At 39.7% G+C, this 22915-nt stretch overlaps 1 protein-coding gene across 1 annotated transcript in view; it reads left to right on the top strand.

Annotated features, from left to right (window-relative positions):
- The window catches only part of gnal (guanine nucleotide binding protein (G protein), alpha activating activity polypeptide, olfactory type), a 63842-nt gene that overhangs the window by 4456 nt on the left and 36471 nt on the right, over nt 1-22915 (top strand). The window contains exons 3-4 of the mRNA XM_072691288.1: nt 1584-1638; nt 1820-1939. Of these exons, the coding sequence (XP_072547389.1) occupies nt 1584-1638; nt 1820-1939 (175 nt within the window). The remainder of the gene's footprint in view (nt 1-1583; nt 1639-1819; nt 1940-22915) is intronic.

The raw sequence follows: 22915 nt of genomic DNA, 5'->3' as shown, positions 1-22915 counted from the left end.
TTGAGTACCACAGAACACAGCTAGATTTGCAGACATTTAACCCAGCAGTGTTAAGTACCACAAAGCTTATCTTGTTAATAATTATGCTGCAATAATTATATACCTTGTGAATATGACCTGTTTTAGTTATTTCAGGTGGTAACTGTGCTCAGCATCTCACAGTTATATTTGTGTTTTTGGCCTTTTGCACAGCTTAACTGTGTTCAAGATACATGAGTACATTTGTGCTTTTGCAGGTTTTTTCGGGAAACTGTGTTCAGTTCCTATAAGCTAGGTTTATAAATAACTATACTCCTTTTTATATAGCTGTATTGAGCACCACAGAGCCTGGCTTGTGTATGTAGCCTTATGAAGTTGTTTTAGCTAACTGTGTTCTGTATAACACAGCTAGGTTTGTTTATATGGTCTTTTGAAGTTAAGTATTAGTTTTATTCAGATAGGTTTGTGAGTGACTATATGGGCTTCTGCAGATGTTTCAACTGTGTTGAGTACTATGGAGCTTGGTTTGTGTACAAAGCCTCACGCAGTTGTTTCAGCTGACTGTGTTAAGTTTTGGATATATAGCTTTTTCTGGTTATTTTAGTTAGCTGTGTTCAGTCACACACATCAAAGTTGGTGAAAACCTGTACAGCCTTCTACAGTTGTTTCAGCTGTGTGTTATGTACCACCGAGTTTGCTCTGTGTACATAGCCTTTTGCGGGACTTTCAGTTAGCTGTGTTCAGTATCTAGGATCGCTCAGCTAGGTTTAGACATAGCTTTTCGCAGTTCTTTTAGATTATTGTATTGAGTATTACACAGCTTGGTTTGTCTATATAGCTAGCGTATTTCAGCTCATTCAGCTAGCTGTTATCTAGCAGTATCTTACAGTTAGAGTTCTGTACACAACCTTTTGCAGTTTTTTCAGCAAACTGTGTTCAGTATCACACCACTAGGTTTGTGAATAACAATACAGCCTTTTACAGTTGCAGTTTGCAGTCGCTTTGTTCGGTACCACACTGCTGTATGCGGACAATAGCGTTCAGTGCCACACAGATAGATTAGCGTTAACAGTTATTTCAGCTGACTGTGTTCAGAGCCACACATATCTAGTCTTGTGTGTACCGTATCCTAGTTGTTTCAACTGACTCAGTGTTCAGTATCACCCAGCTTGGTTTGAGCACAGCTAGTTTTCACAGTCGACAGCCTTTTGTAATTGTTTCAGCTAGCCATGTTCAGCTTTGTGGGTAGATTTTTTGCAGTGTCTCTACACTTCCTTAAATACAACGTCTATTTAAAGTCTTATTTTTGTGTTAATGGTCATATTCACACAGTAAGGCCAGTGAGCCTGTGTAACTTTGACACTTCAACTGTTATAATGTCTAGTTGGGTTATTGTCGGCCTAAGAGATACAGACTGACCTCATTCAGATGCTCGGTAGAGTACTCATAGGCCTACATGCAGTTTGATTAGATCACATGTTCTCTTCTCTCAGGCCTACTTTACAACACTTGTTACTTGTATTATATGGCTCAGCCATTCATAAATGATCGTATTTCTCTGTAATTTGTTCATTCATTCACTTCGTTTCCCCTCTTATACTCAGAGAAAAAAAGCAGAAAATCTTGGATATCCGAAAAAATGTGAAGGACGCCATCGTGGTAAGTTGTCTTCTAACATTGAAACTTGTCAAATTAAAAAGCTAATGTTTATATAGTTGCACCCCACGATGCTGTTGTATCCAGCAATCCCATTTGGATGATTAGTGTGGCTTAGCCTGTGATTTATCCCACTTTTATCCTGCTTAGCACTGTGTTTTTTTTTGTTTCATCCGCTTTCTAGACGATAGTATCGGCCATGAGCACCTTAATACCCCCAGTGCCGCTCGGCAACCCGGCGAACCAGTTCCGAGTCGACTACATAAAGAGTATAGCCCCGCTTTCGGACTTCGACTACACGGAGGTAAGGCATCTCTGATCTCTATGGCTGATAGCAGTCAGCATTTCTTTGCCCGGCTTGTGGCCTGTGTGGTTGAAACGGATGGAGTTCTTACTGTAATTTCTAACTGCAGGTGCTGTAGAGCAGAAAATTGCACACGGTGACAGTTCACTTTCTGTTCAGACTGCTAAATGGAACAAAAATCATTTTGCAGTTGTGCTTAGAGAGCACAGTATGGATTCAGCTGGACTTTTTGTTTTTGTACTGTTGACCAGATGTGATACAGTATGTATAGATGTGTGTATACTTTGACAGCTTGGTTTGACCTAATGGGAGAGCTGCAGCTTGTAACTGGTGGCTTACAAATTATTTCCATTGTCCCATCAAGTGTAACTCGGCAAGCTCACAAGAGCTGACAACGCTGCGCCCGTAGGCATAGTCAGGTCATGAATAAATCCTAACGATTGTGATTTATGAGTGCGGTTGAGGATTGGGTTCCACGTTTTTTTACCTCTCTACACTTGGGCCTCTATGCTTAAAATAGTTAACTGTTAAGAGAGGTTTAAATGTCTAGTTGAGCAACTAGATATCTTCTCCCAATCTCTCTATCTTCTAGCAGTGGTCAGGTCATACAGGGCCTCCTGCTCTTGTTTGTGTCACACAGCTTGATTTCAGTCGTTTCATCGAACCCTTTTTCGGAGAGGTTTGAATGTCTAGTTGAGCAATGTTGAGGTCTCTTGCTGCTGTTGTTATCTTCTCCTAATCCTTCTATCTTCTACCAATCATCAGGTCATACAGGGCCTCTTGTTCCTGTCATGTTAACGCATACATGCATGGATTTAGCTTCTGCTGGCTGGGGCCGGATGTCGAGCTAAAGCTAAAGCTATCTCTTTGGCTTTGCGCTGCTAATTGTGGTGAGACCAATTACAACTCTGTCAATGCCACCAGCAGCCTTGGATGTTTTGTTTACAGTTACAGGGGTAGACAGAGCACACATACCCTGTATATCTAACTGGCTATCTGCATAATCAAATACATGACCTCACTTACTGAGGCTTCGGTACTCTTCAAAGTTTCCATATGAACCCCTGTCTCAACACTTCTGATTATGAAGCCCAATTACCCTTTAGTTAATCGAAATTTGGCCTTCTCTCACTGTCTGTCTCAAAAAGTTGGAGATAAATAAATAAGAGTTTGAATGATAAGATTTGCTGTGGTTTCATTTAGGGCCCGACTTTCTGTGGAAGTTCTGTGTGAAATTTCGGTGGATTTATTAATGCTGAAGTACAAAATTTAGTACCAGGTTTTGTATCGTAACAACAATCCAACCAACCTCTATTGTGAAACACTGGTAATAGAGACCAGTAAGCTAATATTCACCGCTGCCTCAAGTCCTGTTGTAGCAAAACAAAGGGTGAATTGGTTCAGTTGTAACATTTTGCATGATTATTAACATGTTATAATGCAAAAAAGTCTCTATCTTGATGAGAACTGAAAACAAAAATAGTCTCTGAGAAACCGCTTTTCTTTTTTCCACCAGGACTGGATTATTTATTGACCCTGTGCCTTTAAGTCCGATATACAGTGCAGTGCAAAGGTTACAGGCACATAAGCACATTATTTAAAACCATTTATCTTGGCGAGGGGAGTGTTTTTACTTGTAAAAGCTCAATAATATCATGTTAGAACAGATGCAGCTAAACATAAATACAGTACACAGTAGCAAACGTTTCTCATTTTGAAGAAAGTAGTTGATATCTGAGCTGGTTTGAAGAACAAAACTTGGTTCCAGGTTTCTCCCCCAGCCAGTGTGTCAATTCCATCACCAGCTCACCTGATTTAACACCATTAAATAAAGCTCTGATTTGCTGAACCAGGTGTTGAATGAAAGGTATACAGTTAATAATACTAGACTCCCATGAGGAGAGCTTTGGGAGTGTTTTAATGAGCATGGTAACGTAAAGCCGCTACTGTTTTAACATTATTTGTGTTTATTCTAATATCAGAATATAAGAAATGTGTTTTACTGAGCAAATAATGTAACTTTTACAGATGGCTGACCCTGTATGTAAATGAGCTCTGATCTGATTGACTGTTCTATGTTGTTCCTAGAGATGGGCAAAATTATATTTTATGGTCATTGTGAATTACATAACTATACCTCTTTCTATTTTACAGTATAGTGACCATTTTATTAGATACAGCACAAATAGGTCTGATTAACTAGATTTAGTGCAGCCTACTCCTTTTTTGGCAAAACAGCCCAGGCTGAAACACTCCTTATAGCTTAAGCATGACAGGGTGGAGCTAAACTTCTCGAAGTTGAATATGAAGATGAATATTGAATATCTTTCTCAAAATCAGTGAAATCAAAATGAGGTGCTTCAGTATTAATAAATCTGCAGGATATCAACTATATTATTGTCTGTATTACATCGCTGTTCTAGCAAATGCGCAAAAAATTCTAAAGTTCAACTACGGGGTCATTAAGAATGATAATCAAATATGATTGAAATGCTTATATAATAAAATATAATAGAAACCAGAATTTTCTATATATATTTAAGTTATGAGAGGTGTTTTAGGCCAGACCTGGGCACAGTACAGAGCAGCCAATCAGAACAGAGCTCATTTTCGTCTAGGGTATAAAAATAGGTTGTGTAAAAATGAATTATGACTGGATCTCAGAGGTTCTGCTGTTTATTCGAGTTTGAGAAAGGCGACAGGAGAACTAGCAGTCATATTTAACAACCCACAGTTATCCTCAGTGAATAATCTGCTGGAAAATCATCACCGTTGAACTGAAACTACTGAAATGTGTTTTATTTTTAACTGTGTGAAATTAAATCAGCTGATATCGTTGCTCCTTAAAATCAGTTTTGCCATCATTGCCGAAATCTTCATATGGACTGGGCTCTAATAGATATAACATAAGAGCTTCCATTTTCTTGCTTTGGCTTTTATTCGGCCACATCCCATCAGTGAAGCAGTCACCAAATCTGAACGTCACTCCGTGCGAGACCTCCTCGCTGTCTTAATGTCTTAATTCGATGTCTCTGTACATGACGTGCAGCAGCTCGTGTGTTTGAGCACTCGCCCAGCCAAACTTATGCAACTTGTAGTAATTTGGCATTTGGATGTTTGAGTGAATGTCACCCATTTTGTCGTTTGATGGTTTGATCCAGTTAAGGTTCGATAGGGCAGATACAGAGAGACAAGGCTCGAGCTGTTGCTTATGGGATGTTACGAAAGATTTCCAAACAGTTGCTCCTTTTGGAGCTAAAATAGTTTGTATTTGGTAACGGCTGCTTCAGGGTAGATGTTCTGGATGAGGGGGGAGAGTCATTGTGTGTGTGTGTGTGTGTCTATATGTGGGTGTGGGTGTGTGTGTGTGGTGCTGTTATCTAATTAAAAACCCTTTCAATTGAGTCTTAGAAAGAAGTGGGGATGTCATGGGTTTTATATGGCTCATCCGAATGTCAAAAGCCGTTATAAAAAGGTCTCTCTCACTTGCTCATACACACATGTAGGCCAGCCTATCCTACTGTCTTTCTACTCTCTTGTTTCTTGCTTTTTCTTTCATCCAGAATTGAATGGTTTTCTTGTCTTTCTAGCTGTGAGTTGTGCTGAAGATGGCAGGAAATTTACTATTAAAGTTACTAGCAGAGGTTCTATAAACTCAACATTTGGAGTCAGGCAGGTTATTTATCATTTGATGTTAAATCAACACTTTAGCCTTTTTTGGGCCATTTTGCCACTATTGCAGTTTCTGTGAGGTTGCAGTAAATACTAGTAAGTTTTATTATGAGCTAATATGTTGACCCAAAAGTTACATACAGTTGTACATGTGTGGTATACATACAACATATACATATCTAATAGTTCATCAAATAACCCTTAGCAAGTTGCACCTTGACTGCTTGCTTTTGGTAGCAGTCAACAAGCGTCTGGCAGAAGTCTGGTTGGATATTTGACCACTCTTCTTATGAGAAAGTTGGTAGTTCAATTGGGAGTTCAGTTCTTTACATTACATTGATTGGTTTCCTGCCACAAACCCTACTTTTAAACACCCTTCACATACAGTATTTTGGAGTGGGGTCAGGAGATGGTCAAAAAAGCAGATTCTAAAACTTAAACTTTCAGTAAATATTAGTAAATAAAAAAAATAGTTTTATTGTCATTTTAAAAGGAACTTCCACATATTTGGCAACATTTCTGCATAATTAAGTTGTTGAGATGTAAATCATTTTGTGTTGTGAAATGAAATTATATGGATATTTCATTACAGGAATGGTCACAGTAACCAGGTTATGCCATGTCTACAATGCAAATATAGCCATTTTAAACAATAAAAAACATAATTATATACAATTATAATTATTAAGTTTTATATACAATGTGGATAATGATATAGTAGCGGTCCATTTTGAAACACGATAAGTTAAAAATTAGGCCAAACCGTGAAATAATGTCTTCTGAGAGGTAGCTTTTAGAGGCATTAAACATTTCAGACGTCCTATCACCACTGAGTCAGTAAGTTTTTGTCTATGGTGTTGCATTCCACATTACACCACTCTGAATGACTTTGTAGAGTCTAGAAAACTGAGGATGCACCAATACAGGAATTGTGGACTGATGCCCATAGCCAATATTTTTCAGAGTTTGGCACTATTTGTACTGGGAATAAAATTAATTATAATAATGATGATAAAAAAAAGGTATCACAGTAACTCAGTATTACTAAATGTCCTGCTCAACTGGAGTTCAATAAATACATAATTAAATATTAATTTTATATACTGTCCAAATCTAAACAATTATCAGTGCAGATATTGTGGTGCATTACTAATCTTAAATATTTGACTATTCATAAATGTAAAAAAAAAAAAAACAGAATTCCTCTTTAATTAGTGTTTTTTCCTTGTCTTGTTTTGCGGAAACATGATTGAAATTACAACAAAAACACTGAAAGTGCGACCGGAAATACAGAAGATAAATAACCTTATACAGCATAACTAAATAAAAGTAAAAAAATAAAAGGAACTGACATGATTTTTTATTAAACATTTCATTCATTCAGTTAAACAGCATTAATAAGTAGCAGGTTCTAGAGGGTAAAGACACAGATTTTGTTTATTTATTTATTTCCATTAAAAACCAGTGTACCAATGACACAGAATCCAGTCTACTACTTTCAGTCAGAAATACCCCTTTTGGACAGTATCTATTATATATAGTTGCTATCATACAAAAACCTTGCATCTCCAAAACAACAACAAGGAAAAAAATGTCTTAACTCTCAGTGGAATTTTTTTTTTAAATGTTAGATTTCAGAAATTGAAAATTTTTATTGCACAATTTTGATATAATGTAAAGAACAACTGCCAGATTCGAATTACGTCAAAAATAAGAATAAAATGGAACTATTAATTGCACTCTCCGCTCTTGATGGAAAATGTGATCATATGTGTTTGTGTGTACTGTTATTATTAATGTAGTACTGTATGAGTTTAATGCTGATGTAAGGGTAGTTCAGATACTGGGCCTAACTACCTTAATACTGTAATAGCAGACATCCTAGGGTCAATAGAGTTCTGGTTGTTATGACTTTATAGCAAATGCCATCTCTGTCCTGAGAGTGTGTGTGTGTGTATGCTTGGCTGGTGATACTGTACACCGTGTGGCAAAACATGGGCAGTGGAAGTGAGATGTTTTTAGCTGTGGCTGTGGCTCCATTAATTAGGTCTATTATGTAATGGCATATTGATTTTTGTTGGTCAACATGTTAGCTGAGGGCTGGGCAGTGGGCAGAGAGAGCACCAGCACCCGGAGTCCTGCTCTGATGTGCCTGTTTAGAGCCTCACAGTGGACCCGACATGCTCTCAGTTCTTTATGAAAATGAACATTCTCCATTAGTCTGCATTGATTAGTTGGCTTGGTGCTATTTCAAATATATATATTCGATTGTTTTATAAATATAGTTATATTTCTTGCATTCTCAAAATAAACAGAGATTCATGTGTCATACTGTATATATTACTGTATTATTCTGTTTTCTATTAATTTAATTGGTAGACCCCGCTGTTAGTTATATAGTTCCAGCCCTATGTTAAAGGTTCCATTCAATATGATATAGCGGTCAATTTGATACCATGCAGTTCTGAGGGAGTCCTCCATCTTCATTATTAGATCTATTTTGTGCACTGTACTAGTACTAGCAGCAAAACAGCCCTAGAGCATGATGCTACCACCACCATGTTTAACAGTTTGCACAGTGTTCTTGGGGTTAAATGCCTCACCCTTACTCTTCCAAACATCTTTGTCTCATCTGACTGTAAAACGTTCCTCCAGAACTGTTTTTTTTTTTTAGCCAGCTGCAAACCTTTCTTTGCCTATGCACTAGGGATGCACCCATCCATCCTTTTCTGTTCCCGATACTGATACATGAACCTTGCATATCGGCCGATATCCAATACCAATCCGATACTATTGTTGAATTAATAAATCATATATCTCACTTAAGGCATCAAAAACCAAAGACCAAAAAGAAGCTAGCAGCTCCTCCCTTCTCGGTTTTCCTTATATAGAAGATGAGCTGGATTACCCGCTGAGAGGACGAGCTGTATCACATCTGTAAGTTACTCTGATCCTGAGTTATGAAGCTTAGAATACCGTTGGTGCGAGAATCTGGTCCCGTGAATGGATCAGTCTACTTATCCGATACCCGATCCAGCTCATTTTGTTAGTATGGGGACCGATATCCGAACCTAGTGACGGATCGGTGCATCGCTACGATGCACTACGATGCACATTGTAATGCTGTGATAGGATGACGTTCCTATGCATTGTTACATTGTTACCCTACATACATTGGTCTCTGTGTGTCTGCTGTGGTGTCCAGCATAGTGTCAAACCCTATTTCTCTATTCTTCCCTTCTCACACTAGTTCAGAACACAATGAGAGCAGATAAAATGTAAGCTGAAGTCAATTCAGGAACACAGTAAACTGTTAAACTGTTGAGTCGAGAGATAGGCCATGTGCAATACAGCCTGCTGGTTGTGGAAGGCTTTTGGTTTGCATGAAGGAGACATGCTTGCAGGTATTCCCTTGGGGCAGAACTTTGGTCTGAGCGTGACTGGCTAAGTTTAGCGAGACCAGGGATGTCCCAATCCAGTTTTTTGTGCCCACTGATCTGATCTGAGTTCCTTAATGCTGAGTTTTGTATTATACTGATCCTATCTTGTGTTTCTATATATGTAATACGGCCACATAATTTAGGTAGGGTGGGCTGCTAATTAATACTGAAGTAAAAGCACTTTAGTGTTTTTAGTAAACACGTTTTATAATCTATCTTTCTGGACTGATTTATTTTGTTTGGTATATAATATCTTATAAATTAATAAGATATTATAATTAATATATTATATTATATTATAATTAATACAGTATGACCTCCATTAACTCCATGATGATATGAGAATAGTGGTACACACTCTGAATTGATGTATTTATTGTTTTGCTAACTATTAATATGACAACTTTTTTGTAGTGTCATGAATGGGCTGTGATTTGGTTTTCTGTAATGTGTCTTGGTGTTGAATGCACTAGAAAAGCAAGCAATACTTTAGTGTTTCTAACCAGCAATAACTGAAGAGTAAACGGCATGGTGGGAGAATCATGCCCTCATGGGTAGGGCATGATACAGTAGAGTAGGATAGAATAGAATGTCGATTGTCATTACATGAGGACAGTAAAACTGGGTTGTTTGGGTGGCATGGGCAAAAACACCAGAACCACAGGTAGTAAGTGAAGTTTTCATGTTCCAGAGTAAGAAGTTCCACACTGCAGTTACTAAACTGTGTTGTTACTTTCTGTGAACGTTCCTCACCACTGCAGGCTGGGAATAATGCCTGTCATTGACGCCTTGATGCCCAGAGGACGCTGGAGGATGCTCTGTTGAAGCACAGTGGTAAAAACAAAGGATCGAAACTGGATGTGGCTTAAAATGTTTCATACCTGATCCATTAAAAGTAAGGAAGCACTAAAATTGAAATTTTTGGCTTGAACCGAAACCGAACAAAATGGAACATATGGCTGAAGGCCAAATATTTTTACAGGTTTTTATTAATTTTGCCACTTTTTTCAGCAACCATTGCATAAACGAAATCGCCTACATGTATTTTGGTCATACCAACCAGCAGACATACCAACAAAGCCCAATGTGACATAAAAGAAATGGCTGCAATTAACAAACAATGCAAATAATAAATCTCTGGAAATGGCTGTTCTTATGTCTCTTACGCTATTCTTAATGCACACAGCCAATGATTGCCTCACTCCATGCTAGTCATTAAAAACGTCACTGTTAGTAATATAAAACGTCAAGGTCCGGTATAAATTATGTGAAGACCAAAAGTGGTTGTTTTTTTTTTGTCATTTTTGGACGAATAATTTCGGTGTCTGAATCTTTGTTGCATCCCTAATAAAAATATGCCTGGATAAGCACTAATTGTTTCAATTTCAAATTTTTATTTCTTTGGAATACATTAGAACTACTTAGATGGCCAAAACAAGAATGTTAACAAGACTATTAATCTTGTAAAGGAGTGTTGATTACATTTCTGGCTGGCTGGTGCTCCATGCAAGCTCCATTCTCATGACTTGTGTTCAGAACTGAAGTCTCGTTCACAGAGGCTTGTTGCACTCATCTGGTCTAATAGTTGAAGAGCGCAGCTACAAAATGGAAGTTGCTGTTATTACCAGTGATAGCGAAAGCAGGGTGTGATTTAATATGAATTTCTAAAAGTTCAGTAGAGACCTTAGGTCTTTTATTATGATTTGAATTTAAAGAAATGTAATTGTTGTGTACATCAGTATACGGAAATCCATGACTGTGCTGCGTTTATCTCAGCTTGTAGCCATTCTTGGTAAGCAGCCCATATCCAACAGGCCATATCCAAGTGTGTCTCTCGCTCTCCCTGTTTTTTTTTCTCTTTTTTTCTTTCTCTCTCTCGTTCACTCTCCTTCTTTGTCCTGCTCTTTCTCTCTCCTCTGTGTGTTGAAGGCAGTAAAACGCACACTGCTTTCATTCACACTGTATCACGAGCCTCGCTGAGCCTGAGCCCTCAGGAGTTTCTCCCCATCTCTCTCTCTCTCTCGCTCTCACTCTCTCTCTTTCTTTCTGTGCCTCTCGCTCTATCTTTCCCTATCTCTCCAGATCTCTTTTTCTTTTGCACAAGCACATATACACCGATCAGCCATAACATTAAAATCACAGAAAGGTGAAGTGGATAACACTGATTATCTCATCACATTGACACATCACGGATGTATGTTAAGACGGTAGCTAAAGAGTTGGTTGGTGTAGTCGAAGGGTTGGATGCGGGAGAAATGGACAGTGGTGAAGACCTGAGCGACTTTGACAAGGGCTGCATTGTTATGGCCAGACGACTGGGTACCTACTGACAGTGGTCCGAGCAAGAACCAATCACAAACCAGTGACAGGGTGCTGGATGCCCCAGGCTCGTTGATGCACGATTACAACAAAGGCTATCCCGTCTCGCTCCAAACCAACCGAAGGGAAGGGCTGCTGTGACACAAGTCACATGCTAACCCCGGTCCGCCGACAAAAGTGCCTACAACAGGGACACATGCGGCAGAACTAGACTTAGGGGCAATGGAAGAAGGTTGCCTGTTCCAATAAGTGCCAACCAATCTGGCACAACATGTCCGATCCACAGCGGCTCCTCCAGGCAACATACAGTGCTCTGCCGCTAACATCCTGGTGCCAGATACCACAGAGCACCTTCAGAGGTCTTGTAGAGTGAGGTGTTTTGGAACATGTGGAGAACCAACAGCATGTTAGGGAGGTGATCTTAATGTTTTGGCTCATCTTGTGTATGCACAGAGGGAAGGGAGAGAGAGACAGCGGTAGCAGCAACAAAGGAAAAGACAGAACACGAGCGCATCCTTATTATGTAAAGGGCCATGGATCACATCGCAGCAGTGTCATGCGGTCCGCCCTTGCCCTTGCACCAGCATCACGAACGCCGCCAGCCCCCTTTATCAACCTGCTTAGGAGTGCTCTGAGCCCACTCTCACTTTCGCAGAATTAGAATTCCTAGAATGGGCTTTTGTCGATGAGGAAGTGGTGTTTAGACTGGGGACTTCATGGACAGGCTACTCTGTTGATTAACTAGGTTACGGATTTGATCCCTCTGGTTAGCAGTACATAGCAACCAGAGTTGCTTTCTGAAACTGTCCTTTGGTCTACGGTAGCCTAGGCTGGACAGTAAAAGCAAGCCTTTCAAGGTTCTTTATGAACTTCAGGATTCAAGGTTTGACCTCAACCTTAGACGTCATTAATACAGTAGTTGGATTATTACAAGATATTAATATTACATTCAAGTTTCATGGTGTATTGACAAGTTTGAGTGTGGCGTTTATCCCATTTATTTTGATTTCAGCAGATACATACAGCAATAAGCCATGACATTAGTACCACTGACTGATTATCTTCATCTACAGTGGCATCTGCCAGCAGGTGGATATATTAGGCAGCAAGTGAATCGTTAGCTCTTGATGGTAATGTATTAAAAGCAGGAAAAGATGGGCAAGCATAAGGAACTGACCAAGTTTGACAAAGGCCAAAGTGTGATGGTTAGACGACTGGAGGTCAGAGGATCTCCCGAACTTCTGGCAGGTCTTGTGGGGTTTTTCTCGTGCGCAGTGGTCAGTACCAACCAAAATTGGTGCAGCGGTCTTGTGGAGTCCGTGTCCTCAAACGGTCAGATCTATTGTGGTGGCACAAGGGGGACCTACTCAATATGAGGCAGTTGGTGCTAATGTTATGTCTGATCGGTTTACAACTTGAACCAGTTACCAGTTGAAAAACCCAATTTGCTTAGAGTGTAAGGGTTAACCTTAACCAACCCACTGCTGATTGAATGCCAGGTCCATTAACAATGCTGGCGTCTGTCCCTGTGTTAGGAGGAATGGAGTTCTTAGTAATTTACAGGTCCTTCGCTGCCGGTAAAGGAAACGGCTGCTCTCAGGACTCTGCTCACTTTCCCCCCCTCGTACTTTCCTGCTGATCCTGTTTCCTGTGCTCCTTTGCTTTGGTCTGGATCTCCATTTCCTGATGCTTCCACTCCAGCAGTGCAGGCTCTGGCTCAATGCTGGTTAAGGCAGTGGATCAGACCCAAAGCTGGGGGGGATTCCTCATCCCACATCAGGAAAGGGATGGCTTGAAAGGAAACACCATGGACAGTCTTGGATAATATACAAATGTACACACGCTTCCTCTCATCCCAAAATGTACTCGATTGGCTAAGACATCGTTCAGCATCTGAAGAGTTCAACGTCTGAAGTTTGCACCGGAGCTATCTGTCCATCTAATCTAGCTACAAGTAGTTGTAGTTGCCAGCAGAGAAACCACAGAAGCAAGCCTGCTTAGGATGACTTAATAACTCAGCACAGTTTAATGGCAAGTGTGGTTTTAGATGCTGATGATTTGTGTGATTTAAAGGGTAGGTGGTAACATAGTGCAAAGTAATAGCACAAATAGTATAGCATGTGATATAAATAGTACAAATGGTAAATAAATGGTAAGTATGTGACTTTGGCTCGAGTGAAAAATTCTCAGATGCAGTTTTTCACACACCTATTTACAATCCTGTTATTTTACCTTAGATTTAAAAAAAATGATAATTTTTTTTTTTACAGAGGGCTTGAGATGCTTTACAACACTGCGACGGGTAACGGAAACCATTTAGCACAGTCAAGCACAGCATCAAATAGCTCTGTTTTTGGCACTGAAACAAGAACTAGGACCTTAGTGTCCTCATGGTGTGATGTGCTGTAGAGCTTACAGCTGGGTTAGCTTTTAGCCTATCACCAGCTCGCTTCCCCAGATTTAGCTTTCTGGAGTCGAGTCTTACTAGTAAAACCACAAACCCGTGCTTTCCCTTCTGATGTGTGTTTAGCTCCGGTTTCGTAGTCCACTGAGGCAGGCCAGTTTGTATTGAGGGAGCAAATAATGAAGAGATTAGATCGTAAAAGCCAATCGGCTAGCACTTTTTAGGTCACCTTTTCTGGGCACTGTCCCGGTCACAAGACCTCGTTCGCTTAGCAACCCATGGTCCCATAACTAGCAGAGAGTCTGGTGGTGATGTGCTGCTCTCCAGTGTTACAACAAGTATCAACAACACTGTATTCCCCCGAGGGAATCTTGCATCTCTTGCATCATTACTGCATAGCAGCTTTACTTATTGAAAGGCTTTGACCAGTGGGCTGGATGCATGTAAATTTTGGGGGGGCATAATTATAATGAGTCAAAACTTTTACAGAGTTTCGGAATTGGAAGGAACGCTGCAAACTTAGCTAGGGATATGTCTGGCAAACTTAGCAAGGGATATGTCTGGGCTCCCAATCATGCTGATATTAAACTGATCTAGAAAAGCATGAATCCCAACCTCACCTAAACAGGCCTGATTAGATTTCCATTCAGGGACGGCCCTGTAAGCTTTACATGGAGATGTATTGGGACGTTCAGCTGTTTTTAAACAGTTAATAGAAAGTTTAGGGATAGTGACCAGCCCTTTAAATGGTATTTTATTTTTGTGATTAGCTATTTCTTTTTAGCTATTTACTAAAAAGGACTATTGCATGTTTCATTGTACTTTCCAAGTTGGAAATAAAGTACTTTTTAAGTGCTTTGAGAAGTAATAACTAAAGTAATCCCATTGCTTAGTATTATTGGTTTATTTCTTTTGAGTAACTACCCCAGCACTGGAGATTTGCGTGATGCTAATGCTTCCATTAACTCCAGTGAGAACTAAAGAATCAAACCCAAACAAATCCAACCGAACCCAAAGCTGGAGGAGATTCCTCAGCCCACCTCAGTAAAGGGTGCACATTGATAACCCAGTTGAGAGATGAATTGGCATTCTGCTTTGGCTGTCTGCTCAAACTCTTTCTCCTTTCTCTCGGTCTCGTTCTCTACCCCTCCCCCCTGATTTTTACTTTCTCCTGCACCCAAGGTTTAGATCTTTTTTTCATCCCCATCAAACTACCGATTGCTATAAATAGGCCTTTCATTTAGTTGATGACTCACTGTGGCCTTATGTGTGGCAGGTGTAGCTAAACATGAAGAAGAAGGTAAACTTCCTGTCTGCTAAACCGCCGCCAACACATCACTATCAGACTCTGAGGGGCCCTTCCACACCTGTCAGACAAACATGAACAAACCCAAACGTTGAGCAGAACCGGTGTGTGTGACTGGTGGGAAGTGAGCCTGCCTCTCATTCACACAGGTCCGTTCGGTTTGTCCGTTCTCTTCCCAACAGTTGAAAGAGTTCGTTAATGTTTATCTGTTTGGTTTAGAGAGGCATGTCTTCAGTGTCTGTATGCTCTACTCAGGGCTCTGTGCAAAATAATCCCATTTAAATTGGCTTTTAAATGATGTTAACCCTGTCCTACCCGAAGCTTTCCTAGTTATTATTGCAACGTTATCTCCTTCAGCCGGTTTAAACCTGTCCCCCGAAGACTTGGGATTGGGTTCTTCAGCATGTAGAATTGGAGCTTTCTGTTTGCTACCATGTTTTCATAGGTATGTAATAGAAAATGAGTACTGAGTTTTTTTTATTGGACTTCACATTTATATAGGCTTAGTATTGGAGGATTGGGCGATATGGCAAAAATACTATATTACACTATTTAAAGACTTTTATATTTATCAAGATATGTGAAATCACAGACTTAAACACATCAGTAGCGACAGATTCTTATAAACTACTATTCAGATACTCTCCTGTGAACACTGAGTACAGTGATTTATACTCAACATCTGCTGCTCTTCATCTAACAGCACTAACAGTATCCTCAATATGCTTAGAAAAGCACAATACAAATCATAACAACAACATTTATCATGATACAAAAAAATATCGTCATATTGCCCAGCTGTGATGATGAGTAATGCATATTCTAATTGTCTTGCTTTAAATGCTAGTTATGGCTTTGACAGATGATGGCTTTGACAGATCATGCTCTAGATATATTACAGTAAATGCAAAAAAGTCAACATTGAAACATCACGTGGTTAAATCACGTGGTTGGTGTGGCGCAACAGATAACACCACCACCTGCCATTGCGTTACAACAACAGCATGTGGGAGACCAGGGTTTGATTCCCGGTCTGGGTGACTATGCTGCGCTACACCAATAAGAGTCCTTGGGCCAGACTCCTAACACTACATTAGCCCACCTGTGTAATACGAGTAACCTTGTAAGTCGCTCTGGATAAGAGCGTCTGCTAAATGCCATAAATGTAAATGTAAATAATAAAAAGCAGACACTAGTTTATGCATACTTTCTCTCTTTCTTCCAAACCAGTTACTGCTTTTCCCATTCATACAGTTTAGACAAGTTGCAAGTATACAGAAGGCAGATACTGTGCTGTTGTGTAACATAGCTTGTCTGTAATTGACTTTTGAGATATGGAAGCTAAAGGGTACTGGACTGTAATACACGACTAAAGTTTCATTTCGTCAAACTTTTCATTGACTGTATGACTTTAGATTAAAATTATATGAGAATAATGAGTGTGTATGTTATGTAAAAAAGACATTGACTTTGTTGACTAATTGGCTAATAAATGTAAACATATATACTAATAAAAATCCTATGGAGTAATAAGTACGTTTACATTTCTGAGAAACAGTAAATCGTTAATATTTTGTGCAATTTTATCCAGTAGAATGAAAAGGGAAGGCTGTTAGTTAATGTAATGTAATACGGTATAATATTATATAGTAATTTAAAGTGTGTATATATATATATATATATATATATATATATGTTCATTTAATGCAATGTAACATAATGGAGTATAATGTAAATATTCTAGCTTCATTTGTCTTGGGGTGAGGTGTTGTGATATTTATAGCATATATATTTATATAGTGCCTTTCTTACGTTGAAAATACAGCTCAGAGCGGTTTACAGTGTGAACTAAAGAACAGCAGAGAAAGAAAAGAAGCAAGAGGTAGCCAAAGTAAGAATTAACCTGGTAAAATCATCATCATGGGATATACCCTACCTCCCACCTATTGAGTGCATAGTGTCTTTGTGGAGGTTGTTATTATTCACCTGCTGCCATCGAAGAACCACTGTGCTTCCAGTTTGCAGGAACCTTTTGAAGGTTCAAAGACCCTTTCTTTATGTAAACAATATATATATATATATATATATATATCTCAAATTATATAGTATTATTTAACCAGTGTGTAGGTTCAAATCAGAAACAAATCGGTTCTTCTGTGGTAACGCTCAAAGAACCTTTCATAGCATGTCCTAAGGAGGTCATATTTGGGGCAAGATCTTCAGGCCTTTGTGTGATGGGAGGTAAGTTAGTCGCTGTCACTGACATGTGCTTGATTGAGCTGTGTGTTTTTCAGAGAGGGGTAAGTACAGGATGTGTGCGCTTGAAGACCGGATGTGGTTTCAGCATATGTTACCAACATCAAAGATGAAAGAAAACACAAGGATCTTTTTGCTTTCTTCTAACATACACACACACACACACACACACACACACACACACACACACACACACACACACATTTACATAAGCCACTAGCAGCCACTCTAAAGGATGTGTGAGCATTTAAGCGTTTAATTGAGCTCATAAGGACTGGTGCGTTTCCCTTTTCTTTTCTTTTTTTTTTTTTTTTTTAGAAAGATCCTCATCTCGATATGGAAACTGACAAGCATGTTACACAAAGGACCAGAGTGGAGGGTACAGTTTTTAGCACGGATGATAGCAGTGATGGACGGGTGAACACGAAGTAGCGTGTGACTGTGTGTGTGTACGTAGAGGACTGTGCAAAAGTCTTAAGCGTCTGCAAAATGCTGTTTAACTGTAATATTAAATAAATTCAGTACAAAAGTAAGAGGAATGTGTTGTTTTCAGCAGTGTAAAATTAGAGGAACACAGCTTCCTGACTCCAGCACTCCAGTGGCTGTATGAATTTGTTCAATAATAGATTTATTTGATGAGAACCTAAGTACTGGATGGTAATTGTAAATACTGAGATTCCTCAAGGAGAGCTTTGGAAGTGGTTAAGCACACAATGATAGTGGGGGCTGATATCACATTTGTACATATTGCACAGCCCTAGTGTGTATTCCACAGCTGGCGTGCTTTTGCTGTTGTTCTTGCTATTTATTTTTACCTGGAGCTGTGTGGATAGCTAACATTGAAACACACCCTATTGTGCGCTGTGTACATGATGCATCTGATGCACTTGATCGTATCAGTTCTCCAAATGGACTAACTTTGCAAAGTTTGCACGAACTCCTTCCCTGTGTCATCAACTTATTCATATCAGTGTGTGTGTGTGTGTGTGTGTGTGTGTGTGTGTGCTGTCATATCTCAAATGTCAGCACCTTGCAATTTTCTCCATTTAACTGAAACTTGAGCACAGTTTCGTCAAATGTCTGAGAACAGGGATGCTGGTCTAGGATCAGGGATTACGCCTTTACATAACACTGACTCAAAATGACTTAAACTGAGGCCTATACAATAAGGCCTGATCTCAGATCAGGAGTCTCAGTAGCCGGCTGTAGACTTCAAAAGAATGCAACGTTTCAAAGCATCACAGCGTCTTTTTGGCAACGTTGACGCCATGGTTAGAGTTTGCATGACATGATCTCACACTCATTTTGATTGGTCCTACTGAACACATCATTTGTTCTTGGATCTTACACCCATTTTGATTGGTCCTACTGAACACATCATTTGTTCTTGGATCTTACACCCATTTTGATTGGTCCTACTGAACACATCATTTGTTTTGGGACCTCCTGCTCATTTTGATTGGTTCTACTGAACACATCATTTGTTCTGAGACCTTAAACTCATTGTGATTGGTTCTACTGAACACATCATTTGTTCTTAAACCTTCTCCCCCACTGTGAATAGTCATGTTATTTGATCTGCCCCTCACTAATCACTGTGCTATTTCTTCTGAGGCCTCCCCTACTCCTATTGGTCCTAATCATTGTGTCAGGTGTTTTTAAGCATTTTATGATAGTTTGGTAGTAGTGTTGTTTAGTTCTTCCTCCATTAGTTCTTTCAAAATGAATAAACAGGTTTGAGGACTAAATTGTAAGGCTCTCGTTATCAAATACATATTTGTAGTACTCAGGTACTCTCTGTTGGCAGTGTTGAACTCTCTTACACTGCACATTTAGTTCAGTTCACCACATGAGTGGATTGGAGTAGATTCAACACTGGCAAATTTGCTGTGTCGAAATTAGTGTATCCTACAAGCTCTATTGTTTTTTATTTTTACTGTAACAGAAAGTGGTAGTATAAATTAAATTACACATTATCATCTAATAATATAATAATCACCATTTCATCAGCTTTAATCAAGGCTTTTTTCAGATATCATGCAGGTGAACAGAATTAGGTCTTGCTGAACTGTTGTGCAGTAAACTGAACTGTACGCACTCAGGGCAGCGGTGATTGTTGATGTACCACAGCCATATACTTACCTAACATGCTGTAAGAATTAGACTGGGCTTACGTGAATGTTTGTAAGCAGATCTAATAGAGTCCACAGTAAACAAGTTAGACTAATGTGGTTAGCCATAGCTTTGCTTAGAATTAGCAATGCTAGCGCGCAGAGGTCTCAGGCCTGTGTCTGAGGCTGGAGGCACAATTGGCCTACTAGTTCCCTAACAGAGAATCTCTTTTATATTGTAGAGGGCTTTTTCTTTTAGAGGCTGGGCAGTATGATGATGTGTTCTCGGTATAGCGACCATTTGCATCCAGGTCGACGTTTTCTAAATCCATCGTGGGTATCGTCAGCACTTCTAGAGCAGTGAACCACTATGTGCCTGATAGCAAAGTAAGATTTAGACCTATATACAGAGACTGTAAACACCAACAGCTAGTGTATAGCTTTTTTGTTTTTTCCACCTCAATTGGTTATTAATGCAAAACCTGTGATAACAAGCAGGGATGCACCAATACCACTTTTTCCTTTATGATACCGTTACCAGATTTATTTAAGTATCTGCTGATACTAAGTACTGATACCAGCTCTGACTTAAATACTTAATAGGTGGCTAGAAATCCTGATATTTATACTGTTCCACTTTTTATAAGTTGTACTTTTTTATATCTTATCCCAAATAAGATTTCATGAGATTAAAAGAACAGCATTTACTGGATGAGTAACTGCACGTTTGAAAAGTTTCAGCGCAATGAAAAAACACTAGTTTAGAAAAAGTGCTTGTGCCACAATTTCACATTCAGGTGCACGTCTCTAAACTTCAATGTCTGGCCTTTAAACATGTTGCTTAAACTCAGCTTCTGGTTTTAGAACAAAAGAAACACACATGGAAAGAAAAAGTGCTGTAAAAGTGTCATTAAATGTCTGTTTAATGGTAATAGCTATTTATGACTGGATATTACTGTTTTTTTATGTCTGATTTCATAACAAAGTATGCAAAAAAAATGTCTATGGAAAAAATGTAGATTGTCAGTAAGCTTCATGATATCAGTGATCTCTATTGTTGATACTGATACTTTGTGTAAGTGCCTGTATCGGCGCTGATACCGTTGCGGTATCAGTATCGGTGCAACACTTAAAAAAGCCTTTGTTAACTGTGGCACTGCTGTTTGGCTGAGGTGTTCTGTCTGTTCTAACCTGTTTACAAACCTCAGAAGAAGCAAATACACAGAATGTGTCATCAAACTGCTTTCAAGTACCTTAAAAACGTGGTTGATGTGGCGCAACAGATAATGCTACTACCTGCCAGTGAGCTACCACACAACGTGGGAGACTGGGGTTCAATTCTGCGCTACACCAGTAAGAGTCCTTGGGCAAGACTCCTAACACTACCATGGTCCACCTCTGTAATACAAGTAACCTTGTAAGTCGCTCTGGATAAGAGCGTCTGCTAAATGCTGTAAATGTTAAAGTAAATTTTTGAAATGACCCACTTGTCTTGCCCTTGTTTGCCGTCATTATCACTATCAGAACTGATTTTGAAAGTAGCGTGGTGGTTCTCTTTTGGGCTGGTTGACGAGATTTTAGTCCAAACATGTTTACTTCCAAAACCAGCCTGAACTGGTCTCTTCTGTGACAGTTTGGAGCAAACCTATGGGTATGCCTGCTAACTCGAAGGGTCAATGTTCGCCAGAACGTCTTTATACTGCCCCGTGTGTGTGCATGTGTAAGTATCTCTGTATCTGTATGTGTGTTTAGGTGTGTCACTGTGTGTGTTGGACCCCTGGGCTCCAGTGGAGTTCATAGTGGAGACAGTACAGCGGGGCACGTGGGAGGCCCAAAGCAACACCGGCTGTCATTAGGCCCGTCTCTGGAGCGCCCTGGTGGCCCTACTTACCTCTCTCCTAATGACTCTTTTGCCTTCTCCACTTGCTAATGAAGGCCTCAGGTAGAGAGCGGCTCTGGCGAATGAAAGGCCACTAATGGTCGTTAAGGTTTGTTTTCATGTTTTCCTTTCATTCGGGCTCCCTGGACACCTCGACTTGTCACGCCGAGTTTTCCGACGGGATTGCCTCATCTCTCACTTGTGCCAGAGAGTGTGAGAGGAGCAGGGAGCACCGGTCTCAGCCACCTTGGCGTTACTAGCAAACGAAAACCACCCTTGCTGCCCCAACTGTTGTTTTTTTTTCACACTGAGATGGCTGCTGGTGATTTGGGGTTGCTGGGTTACTTTTTGTGAAGGAGGTTTTGGACAAATGGCTTCGAAACACACAGTCGTCCATCCATCTTCATCTTCGTCTTCATGAGATGTGTGGCAGTTGTGTGGTTTGGCCAAAAGGATGCTTGCTATATATATATATATATATATATATATATATATATATATATATATATATATATCAGAGCTGCCATAGAAGAACCACATTTGGTGTCCTGAAGAACCATTTTTGTCATATAAATGTGTCAAGAGTGTTAGGAATCTCTACATCAAGTAAAGGTTCATCAGGTCTTAAAAAAGGCTCTTCACACTCACCTCGAAAGTGGTTGTTTATGGAACCACACATGGTTCTTCTATGGCATTGACAGTGTGAATTCTCACAATAGTGAGCAACTACTGCCATATTGCCCATCTGCTGGTGATGCTATGCTAACTGTGCATTACTTGATTATTTGCTACATTAGCCTCATAGCTCTGACACAAAACTAAAGAAGCTAACACACCTGTAAAAAGGGAAATGGGGATAGAAGACTCAGATCGATCTCCTAGTCTACAGTGGATTTCTACCGGCACAGTTAGATTGACGCCCTCTGAGCAGGAAGTCTGACTAAGTGTGATTTGAATATGGAGAAATTCTGTCCACGCAACGGCAGGGACCAACAGAGCTCACCTGGAATCAGAGGCACAAAAGGAAAGCGAGGACTGTGGAAGGAACTTGGCGAAAGGTGTGAAGTAGGCGATCCCTGTTGAGGGCGCAGATGCGATTGGAAAGAATGCATGTGGTGTAAGTGGAAAGCAGCTGTTTTGGCACTCAGACATAATGAAAACCTTCACTTGACATATGCAGGAACTACGAGCTTAAAAAATAAAAGTGCTGCAAAGCTATCCCTGAACGATGCAGGTGGAGGAACCACTTTTGGTTCAATAGGGAAACATGTTTGTAAAGTATCTGATCTTTAAATTGGTTAAGAAGCGTTACATCAAGTGAAGTACTCTTCAGACTTGGTTCTTTCTGAAACCAAAAGTGACATCGCTCAAAGAACCTTTTATTATTTTTATAAGATTATACCACTTATATTATTTATAAGAGAGTTTAGGTTCCCCTTTTGAGTCTTGGTTCCTTCCAAGGTTTCTTCTTCTTGTTCTGAGGATGTTTCTCCTTGCCACTAATGCCTTTGGCTTGCTAAAGATTATGGCTCATAAATTTGCTTTATGGCGACATTCATTGAAAAAATAACTACATAATAACTACATAA

Source organism: Salminus brasiliensis, chromosome 1, assembly GCF_030463535.1.
Source record: "Salminus brasiliensis chromosome 1, fSalBra1.hap2, whole genome shotgun sequence".
NCBI classification, from domain to species: Eukaryota; Metazoa; Chordata; class Actinopteri; order Characiformes; family Bryconidae; genus Salminus; species Salminus brasiliensis.
This window is presented reverse-complemented; position numbering and strand designations above follow the sequence as displayed.